The sequence below is a fragment of the Cannabis sativa genome, chromosome X, assembly GCF_029168945.1.
Source record: "Cannabis sativa cultivar Pink pepper isolate KNU-18-1 chromosome X, ASM2916894v1, whole genome shotgun sequence".
Taxonomy (NCBI): domain Eukaryota; kingdom Viridiplantae; phylum Streptophyta; class Magnoliopsida; order Rosales; family Cannabaceae; genus Cannabis; species Cannabis sativa.
Window position 1 is genome coordinate 37562002 of NC_083610.1, and position 22442 is coordinate 37584443.

The 22442-nt window shown below is 30.2% G+C and overlaps 2 protein-coding genes and 1 long non-coding RNA gene across 4 annotated transcripts; 1 reads left to right on the forward strand and 2 right to left on the reverse strand.

Moving 5' to 3' along the window:
• Positions 1-1830: 1830 nt before the first annotated feature.
• LOC133032461 (uncharacterized) lies at positions 1831-3946 on the reverse strand. Its single transcript, XR_009685091.1, has 3 exons — positions 3533-3946; positions 2276-3369; positions 1831-2149 (listed from the first exon to the last, which is right to left on the reverse strand). It is a non-coding gene; the product is annotated as an uncharacterized LOC133032461 (long non-coding RNA).
• A 376-nt stretch (positions 3947-4322) lies between these two features.
• LOC115709986 (kinesin-like protein KIN-1) lies at positions 4323-8758 on the forward strand. Of its 2 annotated transcripts, none has more exons than XM_030638273.2 (16): positions 4323-4346; positions 4861-4982; positions 5097-5199; positions 5583-5626; positions 5747-5776; positions 5859-5981; positions 6084-6109; positions 6211-6292; positions 6704-6745; positions 6827-6860; positions 6979-7054; positions 7127-7346; positions 7426-7517; positions 7751-7868; positions 7990-8169; positions 8315-8758. In XM_030638273.2, the coding sequence occupies exons 2-16, from the start codon at positions 4869-4871 to the stop codon at positions 8480-8482; spliced, it is 1452 nt and encodes a 483-aa protein (XP_030494133.1). In that variant the 5' UTR covers positions 4323-4346; positions 4861-4868; the 3' UTR covers positions 8483-8758. The 2 variants fall into 2 exon arrangements, with proteins under 2 accessions (XP_030494133.1, XP_030494141.2); XM_030638281.2 differs by having other exon boundaries at positions 4332-4542.
• Positions 8759-8846: 88 nt separating this feature from the next.
• On the reverse strand, positions 8847-11582 carry LOC115709942 (pentatricopeptide repeat-containing protein At1g02150). Its single transcript, XM_030638210.2, has 2 exons — positions 11058-11582; positions 8847-10423 (listed from the first exon to the last, which is right to left on the reverse strand). Exons 1-2 carry the CDS (start codon positions 11427-11429, stop codon positions 9197-9199), a joined length of 1599 nt encoding a protein of 532 aa, XP_030494070.2. The 5' UTR covers positions 11430-11582; the 3' UTR covers positions 8847-9196.
• Between the last annotated feature and the right edge of the window lie 10860 nt (positions 11583-22442).

Sequence of the window (22442 nt, forward strand, 5' to 3'; positions counted from 1 at the left end):
AGCAATCTCCTTCATACCATCTGTTGGAAATTATTTTACCAGGATCTTAGATCTACTCACAAGTATGTTTATTAACATCCTAAATAAGAACTTTCTAAAACGATAAATTAAACACATATAAAGTTTAAGAAACCTTACATTGGGTGCAGCGGAATTAAATGACTCCTTCCGTTCAGATCTCTAACCTTGTATCCTTTCTGTAGCAGAGTATTATCAAGATCTGAACCTGGATCTCTTTCTCTGAATCCTTGATGCTGAATCTCCTTTGCTGATGATCTTTCTTCACGATCTTCCTCACTATGATTGAGGTATTGCTTGCTGTGTGTGGGCACTACTCTAATCACTAAGGTAGGTTCGAAATATGAAGGAAGAAGAGAGAGAGATAGTGGCGGCTAGAGAGAGAGAGAGGAGGCTCAGGTTTTTTCTGATTCAGAAAGTGTGAAGTGTAATTTTCTTGAAGCCTTCACTATCTATTTATAGCATTCCACTAGGGTTAGGTTTGAATTATTTGGCATTAAAATAATAAAAATATCAACTTAAAAAGCCTACAAAGGTGGCCGGCCATGGCTTAGTGGATTGGGCCTTGCTTTTTGCAATTTTGCAATTTTAACACCTTTTGTATCTGATTTTCTCAAAAATGCCAATTTCCTAATTCAACCATTTAAATGCAAATTCTAACTATTTAATAATTATAAATAATTATTAAATAATATTGTCATTTATCATATTTATTAATTGAACCATACAAAGTATCATAATTAACAAATATGCCCCTATTAACTCTTTCTTTACAATTTCGCCCTTACTTAGTGAAAATTTCACAAATAGACATTGTCTAATTTGTGAATTATAATTGATTAATCAAAACCAATTACATGAGTCTTACAAACAATATTATCTCAACTAGTGGGGGGACCATGAGTCTATATAACCGAGCTTCCAATAAGTAGATCAAGAATTTAGCACTAAAATTCACTAACTTATTAATTCTTCGTTGAATCCACGCATAGAACTTAGAATTGCACTCTCAGTATATAGAATGCTCTATATGTTCCACCATATAGACACATCATTAGTTATCCATTGTTATAATCCTAATTTGATCAATGATCCTCCATATGAATGATCTACACTGTAAAGGGATTAGATTACCGTAACACCCTACTATGTATTTTATCCTTAAAACACTTGACCCCGTATAAATGATATTTCAACTTATGTGAAATGAGATCTCCACCATTTATTTTCGTTTGGTCAAGCTCGAAGGAGATCATCCTTTGCTTACTATTCGCCAGATAGAAGCTATAGATTCCATGTTTATGCTAGCGCTCCCACTCAATTGCACTACCGTGTTCCCAAAATGTACGTATCACCCTGACCTAAAAGTAGGCTTAACTAACAAATCAAAGAACACGAATAGCCTTTCAAGATTGAGCCTAATCATAATAGGATTAAGATCATTTGATCTAGGATCAACTTGGCGATATTGACTTGAATAGATTTTACGGTAAGTTTAATTAAATCTAAGTCAAAGTTCAATATCGGTCCCTTCCGATGCATACTCCATGCATCCAACCTGAGCTTTACTTTAACCAATGTTCTGGAAAGAACATAGTATTTCTCCAAATACAAGTAAACTCTTGTTGTAGATTATCATATCAGTAAAACCCTGTGTCTGATAAATCTAGGAAACTTTATTCACATAGTCATGTTTACTTTCCAATGTGATGACAGCACAATAAACATGATCAAGTATGTGAAAAGGGTTTAAGATGAATTTATAAATCAAATAGACAAGCAATTGATAAAGAGAACCAAAACATACACAAATGAATGAAAAATACTTATGTTTCTTTATTGATGTTGAATAAAATAGATTACATTGAAATGGAGTTTTATTTAGGGCATAAAACCTAACACCATCATCATCTGATTTAGATCTCTTTCTTCGACCTCTAGGTGATTAAAGATTCTGATTCACTGACCTAGAATCGTCAGTCTCTTCTTCAGCTTCTAAGTTCATATTCTCAACCATGTCTGCTGGTGCTTCTGCTCCTTTTCCGGTTGCTCTATCTTTTCCAAAAATATTAGCTAGTCTCTCATACATAGGAAAATGTTTGTTTCTCCATCCCTTAGCATCCTTAATATTCTGCATAGATAAGTTAAATGTACATTAATATAATACCAAGAACAGTACTTGCCATAACATGTTGAATTAGTGAGAAAACATAAAATATACAAGAAAATAATAATAAATAATCTATAAAAAAGATACCTGAGTATAAGTCAACCAAGCCTCATCACTATCAACCTGCACACATTTTTTTACATCGTTCCAAGAAAAGCCACTAGTGTTGAGCATGTCGAAGACTATACTATATTGTTTCTTCAACATTTGATATTTGTTCTCAATGTGTGGACTAGCTCTTACCTCTTACCTCTCAGTTATTGAGTTGAGTTTCTAAATGCAGACACTAAATATATTCACCCCCACATTAGCCACATTCTTCACCATTTTTCTACTCATATATCTAATTGCTTACTTTGTCCTTTGCCGCAACTGGGGTCCAAAAAATATTGCAGAAGCAACAAGCTGTGTAATCTCTCTGCCTCATGGAACACCAGCTGTTTTATTAGCTCTAAATGCACTAGCCAAATCCCATATGCCACTTTCTTCTTTTGCCTCTCCAAACACCAATTCACAAAACATTGTGCTTGACTATAGCATAGCTTACTTCTTAGTTGACCTTATTCACTACCTAGTCTTCTTCCCAACTGAGAGTGGTCACTGTAATAATAAGTACATGCATGTAGAGCTTATAAAACTAAACCATTTATATTAGATTGCAGGAAAGCTACTTCTTCCTGACTCCCAATGTTAGCAACAACAACATGTATATTATGTGTTACTACTTCTTCTTCTTCAAGTTGAACAACACCAACTCACCCAATTCAACCCTTTAAGATAAGGAAAAAAAAAGAAAGAGCAGTTGAGTTTGAGGTCGAGGTTTCAAGTTTTCAATTTCAACTCATTATGTCAAACTGTTGACTGACTCAATATTCCAAATTTATTTAACAAACAAAAACACACACAAGAAAAGAAAGAACAGAGGAGTTTCCTAAAAAACACACCAAGGCTTAGCTTGGCTAATTAATAATATGGCTTTGGGTCAAAGAGAAAACCAGAAGAAAATTGAAACAAGTCCCAACAACATTACAATCAATACAATGAAATATCAAAAGTAGAATAAACTACAAATACCAAAAACTAATAACTCACCTAGAGCAAAATAGCAGAACCTCAGCTCTTTCTGGGTTGTACGGAGAAGAATCGAGCAGCGTCTGCTAGCAGTGGACGGCACTCCTGGTCTATGAAGGGGAAAAGGGAATGATGACAATGGTAAATTAGGGAAAGAGATACACACACATACCAGAAGAATTAGAGAGAGAGAGAGAGAGAGAGAGAGAGAGAGAGAGAGAGAGAGAGAGAGAGAGAGAGAGAGAGAGAGAGAGAGAGAGAGAGAGAGAATACCAAATGAATATGAGACATTAATATGCTAGAGAAGATGAAGTTGCTTTTCACTGAGAAATAAATCTGAGAGATCGATCTGCCGAAGAACACGAAGTTGCTCTTCACCGAGAAATGCAGGCCAAATCGGCCAGAGAATCAGCGAAGATGGCTGAACGGGAAAATGAAGAATTTGGGTGAGAGGGAGAGTACAATACAGCCTTATACATTGTTTTTATTCAGCATAGAATAATACAGGATAGATTGTATTAAAAATTAGGGTTGTAATATCTATTACAATACAAGGTCCCACCCAAACATAGTATTCTTATAATTTAATACAATACGGAGCCCTTATACAGGGATCCAAACGAGCCCTAAAAATATAAATTTACATAAATTTTTAACATGTTATATCATATAGAAAAACATAATACACCTCCTCTTTTATAAAAAAAATTCATCCCACTTAACTTAAATCATGAGCCTGCCACCCACATCCACTTTTAGTGGGTGCACACTACAAACACCCAATATTTTTTTTTATGTATGTACATATAAAAGCTTAATTGTGTATTGAATTTTATTATAGTATTTGATTTAGCTTTCATAAAAAAGAAAATATGAATTTAATAATTAACAATTTCAGTTTACTAAGGATAAGTTAGTAAATTCATATAACACATGGTACAACCCAAGGAGGAGAACGACTTGTCGTTTCAACTCAAGGCTTAGCTTAGCGCGCGAACTCACTAACTCGGCGCCTTATAAGTACGAGTGCATCGCGACTCGTCTCTGTTCTAATTTTCAAAAATAGTTATTTGGCGCGTAAATCAAGGTACTCTTCCTCTCTCTCTCCACTCCACTGTTTGGTTCACAGAAAATGTATGAGAAAAATAGAAGAAAATTTGTTTTCTTCTTGATTGATCATCGTGAATTTAGTTTTTGTCGCTTAATATTATGTCATTCAAATAGTAAATTAGAGAATCTGTTCTTTTCATCTTTGTTTCTCTCAGCAGCGGGAAGCGAATCAGGTATTTTAGCTTAAATCTTGTTTGGTTTGAAGAAATTGTGAAGATAGGAACTGAATTGCTGCTATCGAAATTCGAAGTTAGATTTTATTTACTCAATCGTGCTCTAAGATATCGATTTGATGTATAAGATGTGATTAATTGTCAATTCAAAATGCTCAAAACTTTAATAAATTCTTGCATTCGATCTCCAAATTTATGTTTACCTACGGTTATCTTTATCATTCACTAACCGATCGTGTAATTTTCTAGTTATAATCGCAGTAAGTATGGGAATCCTAATATCTTTTCCTTCTTCTTTTTGGTTTGAATCTATTCCAGGACAGAAAATGTCGAACATAGCAGTTTGCGCTCGATTCAGGCCTTTAAGCACAAAAGAGAGAAGAGATGATGGCGATTCAATCTGTATTCAGTGCTTAGACTCGGACACTTTCACTTTCAAGGTTTCTAATTCGAAATTTAGAATCATAATTTTGATGATTGAAAAATATTTGTGACTTTGATCCTGCTAGTAACCTGTTTTTGACAAAACTAATCTCGATACATGGCAATGGCAGGATGAGAAAGAAGGAAATTCAACATTTACCTTCGATAGGGTGTTCTATGAGAATTCTGAGCAAGCTCAGGTCTATGATTTTCTAGCGCTGCCTATTGTTCAAGGTATATAACTCATATTGTTGCAACTCTTAACTCTACATGTATTTTCTCTCTCTACGGCGTGTATTAATTCTTGCATCTTGAACTTCTGTTTGCTTGCTATTTCAGCACAAGAAAATAGCAAAATATGTGGACGATTGGAACTAATCATATTTATATTCTGGATCGTGTGCTTGTTTGAACTGAGATTTAAAATTTTCACATATTGGATTAAGAATCAATAAGAAATTATAAATTCATGCACATGTGCCCAGTAACCAATATGTGTCCAAAATATATTAGGGAAGGTTAAATATATGAATAATTCATATCTATAATTGACTTTAGCCCTAAAAATCACAGTTTTCTTCTGATGTTCCTTATAAATGTTTGTCATCATCACTCAGATGCTGTTAAATACACTAATGGAACGATTATCACTTATGGACAGGTAAAACTCAGTAAGTCATTTGTCAAAATTTTCTTTCCTTCTAATTTTTTAAAGGCTCCTCGGTGTCTTTGTTTCAAGTCTTCATATAAGCTTCTCTAAATTTTTATAAATGAATGACAGACTGGAGCTGGGAAGACTTACAGCATGGAGGTATGTCATCCTAGCGTCACTAGTATAATACTGATTCTAGATATTCATATCACAATTGGAGGTGTTTGCATCTATTAATCAGGGCCCTGGGATACTAGAATCCGATGATCAGAAAAAGGGGTTGCTTCCACGAGTAGTTGATGGAATTTTTGAATGCATAAAATCTTCTAAGAATGCAAATAAGTACTCCGTCAAGTTGTCGATGGTATTCACACTTACATTTAATATGATAATTGTTATTTGTTACTTTTTTTCTTTTCATATCATTCGTGCAAAATTAACTTCATTTATTTTTGCTTCCCTGCAGGTAGAGATCTACATGGAGAGAGTAAGGTATACCCCTACAAAAAAGAAAAAATATAAATAAAAATAGTCATCCATGTATTTCTTGAAATGCTCCTCCAACAATTACAGCCTATAACTGTCTTTGTCAGGGACCTCTTTGATTTAGCAAAGGACAACATACAAATCATGGAGAATAAATCTCAAGGAATTTTGTTGAATGGCATAACCGAAGTACGTTTTCTTATGTAGCAGGACTTTCAAGCAATTTTGACTAATTGAAATAATAATTTCCAAGGTTTGCTGTTCACACATAGTTATTACTTGAGAGTAAATTTAGCAAACTAACCCGGTAACTCTAGCAGCTTTTCCACTAGTCATGGTTTGATTGTTCAGTATACTTCAGTGACATATTAGTAACCATGCTGAGGCCCTCTTGATGAGATTCCAACTGTGAAGATAGCTTATTAGCTCTAGAAGTGTAATAGATTGGAATCCATTTTGGCGTGTTTCCTTTGTATGGAGTTTTTCTCCTAAAGAGTAATTATGCCAAGTAGGGACACAGTCATAGATGCAAAAATTGGATTAACTTTAAAGACCACTTATTTCTTTACAGAAGCAGCTTCTTATTTGTTTCATTTTCAGGTCTCCATTAAAGACCCCGGGGAAGCATTGCAAAGTCTAGCTGTAAGATAGAACTACTTCTGAATTTTGATTCAACTTCTGTAGTTCTAACTATATCTTCTAACACTGGCACTGAACGTTCAGAGTGGTATAGCAAACAGAGCTGTGGGAGAGACTCGTATCCACCATTAACTTTTAAAATATAATGACAGTAGATTCCTCTGTATTCTCTTTGGGGGTACTCTAGATTTATGTGAAGACCATATTTTCCTTGTTTCTGACCTTATTATAAATAGAAATGAACATTACAAGCAGCAGAAGTCATTGTGTTTACATATTCACTCTCCAGCAAGAATTGAAGAAAGATAATCGGTACAACATCTATTTGTGTTTGTATCAGGTTTTTACATAAACTAATATTGAACTTTGAAAATCTACTGACAGGTCGAGAACTAGCAAGTTAGTTCTTGTGGACTTGGCAGGCTCAGAAAAAGTAGAAAAATCTGGAGCTGAAGGAAGAGTCCTCGAAGAAGCCAAGAGTATCAACAAGTCTTTATCAGCCCTTGGAAATGTGATAAATGCGCTGACATCTGGTTCATCTGTAAAAACAAATCACATTCCATATCGTGACTCCAAACTTACCCGGATTCTACAAGATGCCCTTGTTAGTTCCCTTCACTCTTGGTCCATATTATTATGTTATTCAACTCTTACTGAAGGTATATCCTGATTTCATCTTCTAGGGTGGAAATTCTCGAACTGCATTACTATGCTGTTGCTCACCAAGCCCCTCGAACGCACCAGAGAGTCTTTCCACACTTCGATTTGGAGCAAGGTGCATTGCTCATTGAATCTCCATGCAGGATAAAAAAGAATTCCTAAGACAAATCACTACAAGAGCTAGTTGTGTTTTCGTATTCCGTATATTATTTAAAACTGAAAATTTTGACATTTTACAAAAGGGAAACTCGACTAACATATCACTGAACTAAAGCTATGGACTTTCTTTTATTTAATAATAATAATAATAATAAAAAGATTTATTTTTGTTGATACATGCTGGAGCAGGGCAAGTCATATAAAGGCATCACCGCGTGTAAAGTGCAATGAAGACAAATCTGCTAAAAAGCATGGAACTCCTCCTTCTCCCGATAAAGACGAGTCATGTGAGAGAATTCTAAACGAGGTAGGAATGAACCTCGCATCTGCAATTCCTCAACTTATGTTTTCATCATCATCATCGTTGTCAGTGTCAAAACATTTTTATTCTAATTCTTCTTTTTAATCGCAAAACTTCCATAACTTAGTTGCAAAAGAGACTAGACGAGGAAGATGTGAATCTACTGGAGGAGTTGTTCATATTGGAGGGAATTTTCTTTGATCCTAATTCAGAAGAGGAGTTAGAGCTTGCATTGGAGGATGTTACTTTAAAGACAATTGTATCGTTGAAACAAGCAGTGGAAGAGTTAGCATGTGAAGTTAAAGAGGTAAGAGTAAAATTCAGCATTTAACTTCCTTGCATCAATAAAAATTTCATCATATGATTGAGATAATATTTTCCTACCATATTACACCGGCTGTTCCTTCATAGAATTTGCTCACTTTTAAATTGATTATGAAAAATCTTTACAGCTTAAAAACGAAAACAAGGCTCTCAAGGACGAAATAACGCGGGTTAAAGTATCTGATGCCAAATTTGTAAAGACTGGAGAAGCTTCAAGTGTTGTGCCTAGGATTTTGGGACTCTGCAGTTTCTTCTCTGTTTCCTGGTTCGAGTCATTCTTACCTTTGTCCAGGTAATGAAATCATAAATTTCCAACAAGGTGACTGAATTTCTGGGGTTATAGCTTATATTTGTTCATGAGACAATTAGTAGAATCCGTGAATAATTTGGTATCAACTCGGTTCTTATTGAAAATCTAAAAAGCATTATTAAAATATAATAATTTTTTCTTCTCCAAAAATGTGCATATACTATCCTTCAAAAGTGCACATGTATATTTGTCTATTCGTATAAAACATTGGGGATGATACCCAAAAACACTTTTGTATGTTAATGCATGAATTTTGTCATTAGATACAATCTCCTTTCTCAAAAGCAGATTCACAAAATCTAGATTTTACTCCTATTTTTTTTACCTTCACATCCACAGCTCCTAAAGCAGACAGTCCAAAAGTTACATTTCCATAAACTACAAGAGAAATACATAGAGACAATAAGCAATGGATACAGATACTGAGAGAGGCCAAAGAGATGCTAGTACAAGTTACTCCCCGAGCAAAGCTCAGCCTTCCACTTATTAAATGGCAGTTTAGTAAGGGTCCCTTTTTGCATACCTGGCTAGGGTATTCTACAAGAAGAATGTAACCCAGGTGCCAACCAAGTTACCATTATTAAAAAAGAAGTGACAGCCCTCATCAAGGAATGCATCTCACAGCATATAATACATCCCTGAAACGATCCATGGTAGAATTTTCAAGGAATAAAGTAGTACGAATCATTTCAACGATACCCTATAATTGGTTGAGAGCCATTTCAGACTCGTCCTCATTGTCATCTGTACTAAAACTACCTTCCTGTGATGCTATTCCACTGTTAGCTTCAGGGGATAAACCGGTAATTGACGCATACCATTCACCTCGCAAATTGCCTGAATCTCTCATCAATTTCACCAAAACCTCCTTATTTTCGAGATCACCTTCTTGCTCACATAAATCAAGAAAAGCAGATACGTTAACAGGTTTTGGCCTCCAATTCTTTGAACCCTCAGCCGCAAAAGCTTTTTTCCAGTAAAACAAAGCGTCGGAAATTTTCTTCTCTCCAGCATGCCCCTCAGCAAGAGTCTCCCATGTGGCTGAATTGGGTTTTCCTCCCACTTCAACAACGTGGTCAACAAAATTTAAAGCTTTCTCCAAATTTCTTTGCTTAGTATAATAAACCATGAACAGATTTGCTATTCTAGGGTCATAAGTTGACTTGACCAGCAACCATTCCTTGTAAACCTTTTCTGCTCCTTCAATATCATCTATTCTGAGTAGAGAAGAGATAATTGCATGGTAGCCCAAATTTGGAATATTGGGATATATTGATTTATAAACATTCCACACCCTATAAATCTCTTCTTTGTTACCAATGCTACCATAAAGACTAAAAAGGTAGTGATAAGGGATCCGATCCCGACCTGTGATTCTACTCTCAACCTTCCTCAAACATTCCTCAGCCTTCCTGATTTGCCCCATCTTGATATACATTGTAGCCATTGTACTAAATGTGGTCCAGTTGGGATTGATGGATTTATCTGTTTTCAGCTGTTCAAATACTTCTTCCATCTTCTCTGCAGATCCTTGTGATCCACGACAGGATAACCATATATTGTAGGAGTATATATCTAATCGAATGTTTTTCTTCACCATTTCTGAAACCATTAACTCAACCTTCTCATAATCCTTGAGGTTCATATATAGTGTCATCATCACATTAAAGGGAAGAGAATGTGAAGCATAACCTTTAGTTCTCATTTGATCAAGCAAAGATTCTGCCTTTTCTTTCATTTTACCACGAACATAGGCATTGAGCAGAGCGCCATATATTCTCCTGTCTTTTGAAGTTTCCGATAGACTAAAAAAAAAACTTTCAGCTACTGCAATCCCCCGAACTTTGGCTATTAAATCTAATTGAATTGCAGCATCACTAGAGGACAATCTGAACCTCTCTACTCGACCGTTCATCCACTCGTACACCTGCACAGGGAAAGCAGTTCAATGCTAATGATAAGGAAAATAGTTAAACAAGATAAACGGGTAGGCACCAATCGAGATGTCAGGAAGAGCAACTATAACAGGAAATACTTCATTTCCTTTATTTCAATTCTAGTAGCACAGCTTCTTTGTATGGACGGTAATTGGTATTTACAATTTCAAGTTTCCATCCTCTATAGATATTTGATTTTCGATTTTAATTAGCAATATAAAGACAGCAAAATTCACTCATTAACCACCTTTATCCTCAATTTAACCATGGATTTCATCCAAATTAGCAGCCGAACTTTTGACAAAGATCAAATCATTGCATAATGTTAGAGTCCCTTGGGAGTTAATCAAGCTAACCCAAACAATAAAACCATATCTCAATTCTCAACCAAACATATCAGCTAACCAAAAACCAAACTCAAGACTCAAAAATAAATCCCAATATAAAGATTCTCAAGAGCATGCATATAAGAACAGTTAAACATCATAAACTCATGTAACCAAACATTATATGTCAAAAATGGAAGATGCCCATTGCCCACCCACCAAGCAAAACAGAAAACCCATTAATTCTAAACACTTCCCAAGTAAAAATAGAACAAACAAATGTCATGTTAATTATTACCTCAAGAGCTCTCTCAAAACGCTTGTACTTCCTCAATTCTTTGACGACCCTACAAAGATCCCATTTAGAGAGTACCTTTCCCTCCTTCTCCCACTGGTTCAAAACACTGCCAGAACCAAGTTCAGGATTCTCCATAAGAGAAATCCTCTTGTATATGGCGTTCCATTTCATTAAGGGGCGACGCTCGTAGTCCACAGTGCCATAGCTATGGACTTGGGATATGGAGCAGGAGACTGAAAAGCTGTGATAGTTTAGGGATTGGCGGAGGGCACAAGTGGGATTTCTAGATGGGAGAGAACGAGAGTAGGAAAGGGAAGAGGAAAGGGAGACTGATGAGACATTGGGGTTTTGCAGACAAGTTTGGAGAAGCATTTTTCCTTTTTTGGGAGAAAAAGACTAACTGTGAAAAAATGAGAGAAAGAGGGTTTAGGTTTACAGAGCAAGCAGCAATGACAGTGTTTCTCTTTTCTTGTAGATAAACCTCTCGTCATCTGAATTTTAGTCACGTTTCTAGTTTGTTTAAACTCCACGTATTAGAAATAAATATTTAATTTTTATGTAATTTAGAAACAAACAATATTAACGATCATTATAGTTTATTTTATTTTATTAAAAATTAAATAAATATTAACGAACAAGATCCTCATCTAAATCGCTACATGCAAACGGGAGGTGACACGAATTGGGTCATGGCCAACATTCCAAAACGGGGTCGGAGCTCTTTTGGTAACGCCCAGAGAGAGGAGCCACACTGGTAACCCCCTTCTCCCTTTTTGTTAATAAAAAAAAGAGAAAAAAATCTACATGCAAAGAAAAAAAAATAATAAAATAAATAAAAAATAAAACAAAATTCCTATTGCAATTATTATTCAATATTTTTAAGGGTAAATATTATTTTGAATATTGTGTTTTGCAAAAATTATCAATTAAACTATCTGTTTTGTTAAATGACAAAATAGATTATGTATTTTCTAATAAAATAGTACAAACAGGATATTGAATTGATTTTTGTCGAAATAAAATTTAATAATAATTCAATCTAGAGGTATTATGATAAAACTAGTTCTGCATTTGTTCGCGCTAGAAATCGTTTAAAGTTGTTTATATTCAAAAAATTATCAAAAATTGAGTTCAGGATCCTATTTATACTATTTTGAAAAATATAAGGTCCATTTTATCAACATCTAATCGATAACTTTTGTAATACACAAGGTCTAAGATGATGTTTACCTTATTTATAATCACCCATACTTGTTTTATCAAGCTATTTGCAAAAAATAAAATGTTAGAGATTTTATTACAAAAGATAAATCAAGATGTTATAATTCAATTATAAAATAATATAATGACTAAATATTAATTACATAAATGTTATAAGAACATATCTTTATATATTAAAAGTGACTATTTAATAATATTTTTTGGTTTAACAATTTTTTTTAACGTTTGATGTTTGATGAAAGGGTCAACGTTTTAGAAAGAGAATTGTAATAAAATTTATATTTTGAAGTCCTTGTATATCTTAGAGTGGCCAGTTGAATAAAATAAACACACCTATATAAAATATATAAAATTTAAATAACACACTAATTAGAAATATTAAATTAAAATGAGACTTTTTCAATGTTGAAAAATATTTCAAAATATTATTTTATAAAAAAATTTATCTTTGCTATTTGTGGAACGGATCGTATGTCAGTGCTATTTCACATTATTCTTAATATAAACCCAAAACAAATATATGGTACCAAACAAAGCACACCAAGCACATAAACATACTACCATACAAAGTACAAAATAAGTCACAACTTACATACAAACAAACTACTAAATTCATAGTACAAAATAATCTTCAAGAGACATTATAAGATAAATAATAAATAATCAATTAAAACTTCTTTAAGGAAAAAAGAAAAGCTACATTAGAGCAAAAGAAAAGTATGTCTATGTTATATAACAAAAAATGTTGTTATTTTTTTAAAAAAATATTACAATTCAAATTCAAACTCGCTACACATATCTCTATTAATTTTTAATCTCTTATATTAAATGTGGTTGTATAACATAAAGTATTTTTTTAATATTGCAATTCAAATTTAAACCCATTACACATACCTAAAAAAATATGTTTCTATTATCATTTTTTATCCAATTCATATATCTAAAAAATATCTTTTTATTATTGTTTTTTCTTTAAATAATAAAATAGAAAAAGTGTTTATGTTTCTTACAGAATTACTATAGTGATGTCGTTATATATTGCAATTATCAAAAAAATATTTTTCTAATTATTATTTTAAAAAATCGAAAAAGTGTATGATATTTCTAAAAGATAAAAAGTATTATAAAATATAATAGTTAAACTAAAATTATAATTAACAACAAATTTTGAATATTATTATATTTTCTTTTTATAAATAACACTTTGATTAATTTTTTTTAATAAGAAATGATGTTGTTTATTGAATAACATAAAAAAAAAAAAACTAATTATACATGTTGACTGTGAATTTAGCCAACTGACGCAGAGTTTGACTAGGATTAGATTTTATTTACGACTACCACATGCGGAATGATAATAAATGTAAAGGACAAGAATGGCTAATCAGGATTTTTTTTTCCCATCGAACTTTGACATGTACCAAATCATATATGCTCCCTGAACTTTTTTGGCTATTAAAAATTCTACCTGAACTATTGAGATTGTTAGATTTAAAGACTTTTGTCTAATTTTAGTAAAAAAATTCTAACATGGATGAAAGTTCAGGAGGCATGATTTAGTACGTATCAAAGTTTGAGGGGCATGATTTCATAGATTTCAAAGTCTGGAGAGCATGGTTTAGTACATAAATAATCACTGAAATAGTAAAATTGAATGAAATTAGACAAAAGTCCTTATATCTAACAATCTCAATAGTTCATGGTGAATTTTTAACGGCCAAAAAAGTTCAGGGGGTATGATTTGGTACATGTCAAAGTTCAGGAGAAAAAAAATCCTAATTAGCCCACAAGAATTTATAGAGGTTCGATCTCTTTGATCAGGTAATGACCTACTCTCCTTTTGTAGTATTTACTCTTGAAATAATACCATACAAATTACAGGCTGAAATCTTGTAATTTCTAGCTATGATTTTCTTTAGTGTTACAATAATGAGACTGTGTGTTACAGATGAGAAGTATGAGTACACTTATGAGGTGATGAGAAAAAAAGAGAGAGTTGAAAGCCTTAGGGCTTATGAGCTCTTAAGTTCGTGAGAGTCTAGAGAAAAATCCTCCTCATTATGTGAGGTGAAGTCCCTTTATATAGTAGTAGGGTATGTTGTTATTCAAAATACATAACAGACAGAACATATCCCTAGAAAATAGGGCAGTTACATTCTGGTGAAGCTTTCCTATTTTTGTGGGCAGTTCAAGTCGTTTCGAAGTTGTAGGGCGATTGAAAGTCTTCTAGAAAGCCCATGGAAAAAACCCACAACCCATTCAAGCTGTTAGGATGAAAGTTATGAGTTGGCCGACCAACCTTGTCTGGAAGCTGCTCGATTTTGTTTGAAGTTCTCCCTTGGTCAGCCAGTTGATGGTCCGACCAGGATCTTGTCAAAATCCTATCTTTAGCTTCTGTTATCCTGTCTTAAGACCTCGAGGCTTGACGGTCAAGGAGTTGTTCAGCGTTATGCTGGACGGTTCTTAGTGGTTTATCTCCACATGTCTAGTTGGACTTGTTACATGGAAATGCCACGTCATAATAGTAATAATTGAGATAATATTTGCTCCTTAAGTCCCTGTACGAACGTCTGATCGAATAGGGACTTTACACTCTTTCTGGTCTTGTGATGCTTTTGTCGTGCAGCTGTGCACAGTCACACTTCGATTTCTTCGATTGATTAGTCATTGCATCAGTTATCAATTTTATGTCAATCAATGTGGGAAATCGAGTGACAGCTTACACTTTCTCATGTTTAAACTATTGGCCTTCTCTCTCCCATGCATGCTTATTTTTGTGGCATTAACTCCCCATTAAGTTTTGGAGGGAAAATTAATTTTTTAGAATCTATATAAGTGTCTCACCTCCTCTCTTCTCATTTTTCACTTTTCAACTTCAAAAGATCTTCTTGAAGCTTTCTAAATTCCGAAAGCCGTGACCTTCAAAATTTTCTTAGAGTCTTTGATTTTCTTAGTGCTACGGTCTTCAGTTTTTAGAGAATCACCCTCGCCGAGCAGCCTCAAGTCAGCTTAGAGCCATCCGTTTGTGGGTAAGTTCTCAAAACCCTCTCTTTTACTTTCCCAAGTTTTTGAGTTTTGTCATTGATGAGTTTCTAAGCTTTTGAACTTTTTGATTCTCGTGCTTTAGAGTAGTTTTTATACATTATAATATGTTCAATAGCTTTAGGATGTACAATGCATGACTTTTTGATAAAAAGATTGAATCTTGCACTGTAGTTTGATACTTTAAACTTCGAGGTTTGAAGAACACGAAGAACTTAGCTTTAATTTTGAAAATAAGACACTTTTGATCCATTAGGACTCCTATCCGGTACTTTGGGTCTGTTAGAGACCATGTCCGGATATTCGAATCTATTTAGAAACTCTGTCCGGTTATTGTTGAACTAACTTTAAGCTGGCTGGTTAGTGATACTTTGTCTTAGGCTATTCAGTTAATACCCTTAGGTTCCTATTTTTTTTATCCAAGTCTTTTATGCTCTCTGATTGTTCACCTCCATCTTCCTTTCTGCATAGATAAACCTGTGCGACTATTAGGGAGGTGACAACCGAATCAACGAGGAATTACTTAGTTTTCTATACTAAGACTATCGCTCAGTCTGGACAGCTAGTTCCACCTCTAAGAGCTCATCGAGCAGCTCTTCGAGCGACTTTGAAGTGAGTAGTGGTTCTCCAGAACCTGATATCTAGCATCATCACTATTTTGAATGAATAGGTGGTGAAACTTACAGACGGTTCATTTAGGAACTGAACCGGGGGTGGAGACAGTTCCTTTCCAAGTCGTAGACTTATATCGTCCAGCAGGGTGTGATATATCATGTATTTCATTAAGTCTCATTTATCAAAATTTATACAGTTTCATGGATTCATGATTATTGTAAAGAATATTAATTGTCTTAGTTAAGAATAATTTAATTTCTTTAATTATAATAATAATCATTTGTGAATCCAATACTATTTTAGTGAGTAGTATACTCCCACTAAAATAATTAATAAGATGTTTTTCTCTAAAAAACAAATTTTATTCTTTTATTGTATTTGATAGTTATGACCATTAAACTTTTAATTTTTACATTCAAAATTAATTCTTTTAATTATCACTATTAATGAGATTTGATTAATTGAATTAAAGAATTCAGTTAATTATTCTCAATAAATACTTTATGTGTTCTCAACACAATTTATTTGTATCATAATTCAAAATTAAACATCTTTAATTTAGATTTTTTTATTTAAATCACGTCTCTTTATATATCTTCATGTATAACTGTGATTTAAGTTTATTAGTTACTTATCTATTTCTATAAAAAGATTTTAACTAATAATTTTAAATGTTTACTTGAATATTTAACTAGACGGTTCTGATTAAATGTTCTCATTTTTATTGTAAATTAGGTAACATATCCGCGCTTCGCGCAGTTTTGTATTAGAGTTAATATAATTTTAGACCATATATCTTGTAAAATAAAATATAATGATATTTTGAATCTGATTTTAGACAAACGCTTTCAATCTTAATTCTAAAATTTATCTTTAACAATTTTAGTCTAATTTCTAATATAATTCTAACACTAAAATAGTTTGATAAATATCAAGCTCATGATATCATTTTGTTTTATTTTGTGAAACATAAGGAGTTAATAGTAATTATCTTTTGTAATATATTTTTAACTATGTTTAGTTTTTTTTTTTTAATTTATATTAAAAGTAATTAATTTCAAATACAATAGATTATTTTTTTTACTAATATTATTTGTAAATATGTATAAAAATTCTACAAATTTGTAAAATTTACAAATATGTATAAGTTATAATTTTTTATGATGTCAAATTACTTTAAAATATGTCTTTATAGATATAATATAACTTCTATAAAATTAATCTCAATTTTGCTATAAACAATTTTGGTCCAAAATTGGGACGATTATAAATAGAAATAATATTTAAATTATAATTAGTTGTTAAGATTTTAAATACCATGTTAAGAAAATATACAAATTTTTAGTAATAATTAGAATAATTATATGTGCACATAAAATATGCACCAACCTACTACATCTAACTATTTTCACCTTATTAGGTGTAATGTCAATTCAGTATTAAACTAATTTATGTAAAGGATTTATTATTCTGAATTCACGTGTTACTGAACATGATTATCTTCATATGTAAAATATATGATAAATTAAACTTATAAAAATATATAATGCAAAAATTAAACATACATATACACTAATTAAAATATATATTGAAAATTATTTTAAAAAATATATATTGAATGTAATTATAAGATAAAAAAGAAAATTATAAAAATTATAAATAATTAAGAAAAATGATCAAGTACATAGAAATAATACTAATTATTGGATATTTATATAAATTTGACCAATTCAGAAAAAATTATGTATATAACTCATTTTCAAAAGAAAAAAAATAACTCATTGAGCAACATTGAGGTATAGATTCAATCGCCCACACAAATAAAAAGAGACAATTTTTGGACATATTAAAGTAAATAAAAAATATGTTATTTATAGCCTATAATATAACCACTATGTATAGTTTGAAATCCATGTGGGACTTTACCAAAATAAAATTATTAATAAGCCATATGATTCAACATGCTCAAAACTATTAAAAAAAACACAAATTTACTAAAATCTTAATAAAATAGATAAATAGCTAAAAAGTGATTATAGGATGCCACTTCATCTCGTTTGTGTTTTCCTTTATAGATCAACGTTTTCAATCTTAATTCTAAAATGTATCTTTAACAATTTTGATCTGATTTTTAATATAATTCTAACACTAAAATAGTTGGATGAATATCAAGTTCATGATATCATTCTGTTTTATTTTGTAAAACATAAGGTGTTAATAATAATTACTTCTTACAATAAGGAAACATTACATTTTTAGTCATGTTTATTTATTTATTTTTTTTTAATTACATGTTTAGTTTTTTTTAATTAATATTAAAAATAATTAATTTCAAATATAATAGATTGTGTTTATTAATATTATTTGTAAACATGTATAAGATTTTACAAATTTGTAAAAATTTACAAATATGTATAAGTTATTTTTTTATGATGTCAAATTACTTAAAAATGTGTTTGTAGATATAATAAAACTTCTATAAAATTAATCTCAATTTTGCTATAAATAATTTTGATCCAAACTTAGGACGATTATAAATAGAAATGATATTTAAATTGTAATTAGTTATCAAAAGTTTAAATACGTGTTAAGAAAATATATGTTTTTTTAGTAATAATTAGAATAATTATATGTGCACACAAAACATGTACCAACCTACTATATCTTCATGCTATTAAGTGTAATGTCGATTCGGTGTTAAACTAATTTATGTAAAAAATTTATTTTTATTGAATTTGTTCATGTGTTACTGAACATGATTATTTTTAAATGTAAAATATATGACAAATTAAATTTATATAAAAATATATAATGCAAAAATTAAACAAACATATACACTAATTAAAATATATATTAAAAGTTGCTTTAAAAAATATATATATTGAAAGTAATTATAAGATAAAAAAGTAAATTTTAAAAATTATAAATAATTAAGAAAAATATTCAAATGCAAAATACTAATTATTGAATATTTATATAAATTTGACCAATTAAAAAAAATATATAACTCATTTAAAAAAAACTCATTGGGCAAGATTGAGGTATTAATTCAATCACCCATACAAATAAAAAGAAAAACAAATTTTGGACATATTAAAGTAAATGAAGAATATGTTATTTATAACCTATAGTATAACTACTATATATAGTTTGTAATCCATGTGGGACTTTACCAAAACAAAATTATTAAGAAGTCATATGATTCAACATGCACAAAATTAAGAAAATACAAATTTACTAAAATCCTAATAAAATAGATAAATAGCCAAAAAATAATTATGATGTCAAATTACTTAAAAATGTGTTTGTAGATATAATAAAACTTCTATAAAATTAATCTCAATTTTGCTATAAATAATTTTGATCCAAACTTAGGACGATTATAAATAGAAATGATATTTAAATTGTAATTAGTTATCAAAAGTTTAAATACGTGTTAAGAAAATATATGTTTTTTTAGTAATAATTAGAATAATTATATGTGCACACAAAACATGTACCAACCTACTATATCTTCATGCTATTAAGTATAATATCGATTCGGTGTTAAACTAATTTATGTAAAAAATTTATTTTTATTGAATTTGTTCATGTGTTACTGAACATGATTATTTTTAAATGTAAAATATATTACAAATTAAATTTATATAAAAATATATAATGCAAAAATTAAACAAACATATACACTAATTAAAATATATATTAAAAGTTGCTTTAAAAAATATATATATTGAAAGTAATTATAAGATAAAAAAGTAAATTTTAAAAATTATAAATAATTAAGAAAAATATTCAAATGCAAAATACTAATTATTGAATATTTATATAAATTTGACCAATTAAAAAAAATATATAACTCATTTAAAAAAAACTCATTGGGCAAGATTGAGGTATTAATTCAATCACCCATACAAATAAAAAGAAAAACAAATTTTGGACATATTAAAGTAAATGAAGAATATGTTATTTATAACCTATAGTATAACCACTATATATAGTTTGTAATCCATGTGGGACTTTACCAAAACAAAATTATTAAGAAGTCATATGATTCAACATGCACAAAATTAAGAAAATACAAATTTACTAAAATCCTAATAAAATAGATAAATAGCCAAAAAATAATTATGATGTCAAATTACTTAAAAATGTGTTTGTAGATATAATAAAACTTCTATAAAATTAATCTCAATTTTGCTATAAATAATTTTGATCCAAACTTAGGACGATTATAAATAGAAATGATATTTAAATTGTAATTAGTTATCAAAAGTTTAAATACGTGTTAAGAAAATATATGTTTTTTTAGTAATAATTAGAATAATTATATGTGCACACAAAACATGTACCAACCTACTATATCTTCATGCTATTAAGTGTAATATCGATTCGGTGTTAAACTAATTTATGTAAAAATTTTATTTTTATTGAATTTGTTCATGTGTTACTGAACATGATTATTTTTAAATGTAAAATATATGACAAATTAAATTTATATAAAAATATATAATGCAAAAATTAAACAAACATATACACTAATTAAAATATATATTAAAAGTTGCTTTAAAAATATATATATATTGAAAGTAATTATAAGATAAAAAAGTAAATTTTAAAAATTATAAATAATTAAGAAAAATATTCAAATGCAAAATACTAATTATTGAATATTTATATAAATTTGACCAATTAAAAAAATATATATAACTCATTTAAAAAAAACTCATTGGGCAAGATTGAGGTATTAATTCAATCACCCATACAAATAAAAAGAAAAACAATTTTTGGACATATTAAAGTAAATGAAGAATATGTTATTTATAATCTATAGTATAACCACTATATATAGTTTGTAATCCATGTGGGACTTTACCAAAACAAAATTATTAAGAAGTCATATGATTCAACATGCACAAAATTAAGAAAATACAAATTTACTAAAATCCTAATAAAATAGATAAATAGCCAAAAAATAATTATAGAATGCCACTTCATCTCATTTGTGCTTTCCTTTATATTAATATATAGATTCTTTAATGAGTCTTTGGTTATATAAGATTGACTTTGAATCCCTAATCCTTGTATATTTTGAATAAGTATTCAAAACTTCTAGTTAAATCTCATTTAATTATTAAGTTTAAATTTTAGAATTAAAACAATTTTAATTCAATCAAACTTAAGTGTAAAAATCTTTTATAAGTTACTAGCTAAATAGTTTTAACTTATAAACATTATTAGGAATAAATAGTAAAACATTCAACTTTTAATTTTAAAATTATACTATGAGCATTGAAGTTCTTATTTAGTAAAAGTTAACTTTGCACATTTGATTTGAAATTAAATAAATATTTATTAAATTTGACAAAAAGTTCAAATAAATTTATTTAAATAGATAAAAAAAAAATATGCAACTAAGAATTAAATAACAAAATAATAAATTAAAATAAATTATCTTTTAAATAAAACTCTTAAACTAAAATTAAAACTTGGATTCCTTTAATGCTCTTCTAAAATTTGCCTCTAATTGGACCTTTGAAGAAGTCTCACTTCCTTAAATTATTTACGTAGACTCTGAAAACTGCAAGCAAGAGAAAATATTATCAGTGGCAAAAAACAATTTTAACACTTATGTAATAGGGATGTAGAGTAAATCAAATTTACCTTGTCTTATCATGTTGTAATTTTGTCAAAATGTTCAACTTATTTTGAAAAACATTTCTCTCTTAAACTAAATGTTCATGAGCGGTACCGTACTAGTTGTGAAGTTCCTTCCAAATATCACAAGTGTAGACAAACATGTCATACTTTTCTCTAATCTTTTCATTGAATGAAGTCAACAAGATATTGTTATTGTGCAAAGACATTCCTGGCCGCGTGACTCGATTGTTCACATACTTCTAGCCATGAGTCTTGTTCAGCTACTAATTCATACAAGTTCTCCTTGAGTTGTAGAAGTTCTATGTCTACTCTCTACTCGGACGTGAAATCACCATCAAGTACGGTTACCATATTGTAGGGGGTAATTGTTAACATTATATTGTTGGTGTGTCATTTTATTATTAGACTGAAATAAAATTAAAATAAAACAGGACATAAGCAATAAGATACAAACACAATATAAATGCTATAAATGAAAAAATAAATATCAAATTTAGAATCTAAACATGATGCATGAACACATTTAAAACACATAAAATAATTTAGAAATTCTACGATAAGATTATCCAAAGATTAAAATTCCACCTTTGGGTTGGTCAAATTAACATTGAATAATCTATAAGACTTGTTCTTGTCTTTATTGATTGTAACTAGAATAATTCTTATTTTCTTTACAAAGTAAAGTATTGCTTGTTTGGTCAAGTTATGCCCCTAGCGTCAAAGACAGTGAAATTACTTTGCGAGTGTAATCTATTATTTTGGATTCCATGACTTAACTTAGTAATGTTGCCGATCGATATCACACTAAAGTACATCACTTTGTCCTATCCTATAGAAGAAGCCAACCTT